This window comes from Postia placenta (assembly GCF_002117355.1).
Source record: "Postia placenta MAD-698-R-SB12 unplaced genomic scaffold POSPLAscaffold_2, whole genome shotgun sequence".
Classification (NCBI taxonomy): Eukaryota; Fungi; Basidiomycota; class Agaricomycetes; order Polyporales; family Adustoporiaceae; genus Rhodonia; species Rhodonia placenta.
The window spans coordinates 3,119,778-3,122,028 of NW_020169833.1; the positions used below are offsets into that span (position 1 = coordinate 3,119,778).

Consider the following 2,251-nt stretch of genomic DNA (forward strand, 5'->3'; position numbering starts at 1 on the left):
GCATTAGAAGCTATATTGTCCGGAGCGTAAAGAGTCTGCAAATATGATGAAACGGAGGTGCATGCGGAGAGGTACAGCGACGAAACAGCGTTCGGAATCGAGGAATCAATAGGAGAGACAAAGGAAATACTCGGTTTTACCCCATCGTAGTCGATGACTAGCGCGGCTTCTCCTTGATCATGGGGAATCAATTCCTCGAAGCGAGAAAATGCGATTTGCGACACCCGAAAGGATGCTGCCGGCTTCGCGATCTTCCTCGCGCGTACGTCAGAATTGTGACGGTTTCGCCGGTGTTCGGACAGAGGATCGTAATGGTCTGGTTCTCGTCGGCGAAGTTCTTGACGACGCTCTGCGTGAGCACGTCGAAGGGTCGGCCGAGGAGGATGTCGTACGCTGTGTTTCGAATGACGTGAGCCTGGAGATACAATACAATCTCACCGATGCGGAAGGGAACATTTCGAATGAGTCCCAACGATCGGTCCACCTCGCCGTTCGCCGATTGCATGTTCAGCTGGATAGTAGGATCGAAGAGGAGGTTGAGGCCGAGACAGACCTCTTCCGACATGGCGACTGATACAACGGTCTACACTCCTATATTGATGCCTGACTCGTAGACGACGAGCGAGGACTTATGGACAGTGCGTCGTCCTGAAGATCGAGCGAGGAAGTCGAGAATGACCACTACCCCAAGCGAAGAGGAGCAGAGACTTGAATGAATAACCAGGTCGAACTTAGGGTTCGACCGACTAATGGTACAACTACTTATACAAGTACCGACTGTGCACGGACCATCGTGTCTATGTGGTCGTGTTGGTGAAGAAAGAAACGTAGTGGTACGATACCAGGCACGAAGTGCGCACGGACCCTATTATGTAAGCTACATAATGTTCAACCTGTGGGTGAGCGCTAAGACAGGTGCCAGTATGGGCGCTAGTAGTACAAGGAATAGAACGGAAAGACAAATGTTTCATTACCCCCCTACCAGAGTCGAAGTCCCATTTGACTACTTACTGCTCACCATCTCCATACAACTCCCAATCTACGCCATCGTCCTCCTCTTCATCGAACCACTCCTTGCGCGCGTTCCTCCCTACGTTCATCCATTCCTCGCCAGAGAGGTGTTTCAGATTCGGCCAGGAGCTGTCCCACGTCCATTGAGTGGTGTCCGGTGTCCAGTCGGGATCGACTTTGCGAAAGACGACGGGTGTATTGGGGCGGGGGCACGAAGGTCCCGCGACAGGACTGGCGGGAGGTTCGGGGTTAGCGCTACGCGGTGGAGGGATGGGTATCGCTTTCGTCTGCCTTTCTTTCTCCTTCCTCTCCTTCGCCTCGTTGATGATTCCTTCGAGGAACACGTTGTCGACGACCACCCCCACGCGTCGCGCAGGTTCTTCAGGTGGTGCGGATACGTGTCGTTTCATCGGCCTGGTTCCGCACTCTCGCTCCAGGTGTCCAGGGGCTTCTTTTCCGCATCCTGCGCATCGTACGTCCGGACAGTCCCGTACCCAGTGTCGAGACGATCCGCATCGCCTGCAGCTTCCCTTCGGGGTCCAACCAGGGTTGGGTTGCCAGTCAGCCGGGATGGTAGTGCTCCGCGGCGTTGCTTGGAGGAAAGGGGATGGGATCGGGAGGCGCCTGAAGGCAGACGTCGGTAGGGGTGCGGGTAGGGGTAGGTACGCATTGGGGATGGCGCGTGGGATGAATTTGTTGTGTCGCGCCCGGAGGTTGCACGATAGGAGCGGTTGAAAGCGATGGGCAACTTTCAGATTGTCAAGCCGGATGAGCTTGGTGAGGACGCGGTCGTCCTGTTGGCGTAGGAGCCGCTTGTGGTGGTCGATGGCCTCGTCGGCTGCCTTGACAGCCTCGTCGTATTCGCGGCGGGCGGAGAGATACGCCTCTAGTGCAGCGCGGTCGGTGGCATTGGTTGCCTCGGGGTTGTGGGCTTTGAGCTTGTTGAAAACGTCGGTGGGATTACTGAGAAGGAGCGTCAGCAAGGTGCTGTCGCCGACGTGGGTGTGCTTAGGGGTGTAGATTGAGAGCCTTTTCCCGCCTTCGGTCGAGGGGGCGTTGAACTGGTCGAGGAACGAGAGGGTGGAAGACATGTTGGTGCGAGTGGGGATGTAGCGACTGGGTAGAGCTGCTATCGATTCAGCTCAAGTCCTTCCTGTTCTTATACTCTGCCAACACTTCGTCAGCCGTCCCAGTCAGGTTCGCTTCGGGCTCCCATGAGTCATCGGCTGTTGAGTAACCC

General features: G+C 55.9%; 1 protein-coding gene across 1 annotated transcript; it reads right to left on the minus strand.

Moving 5' to 3' along the window:
* Positions 1–762: 762 nt before the first annotated feature.
* POSPLADRAFT_1131475 (hypothetical protein) lies at positions 763–2,126 on the minus strand (the record flags this gene model as incomplete). The annotated part of the gene is made up of 2 exons (XM_024484086.1): positions 763–877; positions 1,012–2,126. Coding segments are annotated over 2 exons (1,230 nt in total), but the record flags the coding sequence as incomplete, so codon positions are not given.
* Positions 2,127–2,251: the final 125 nt, after the last annotated feature.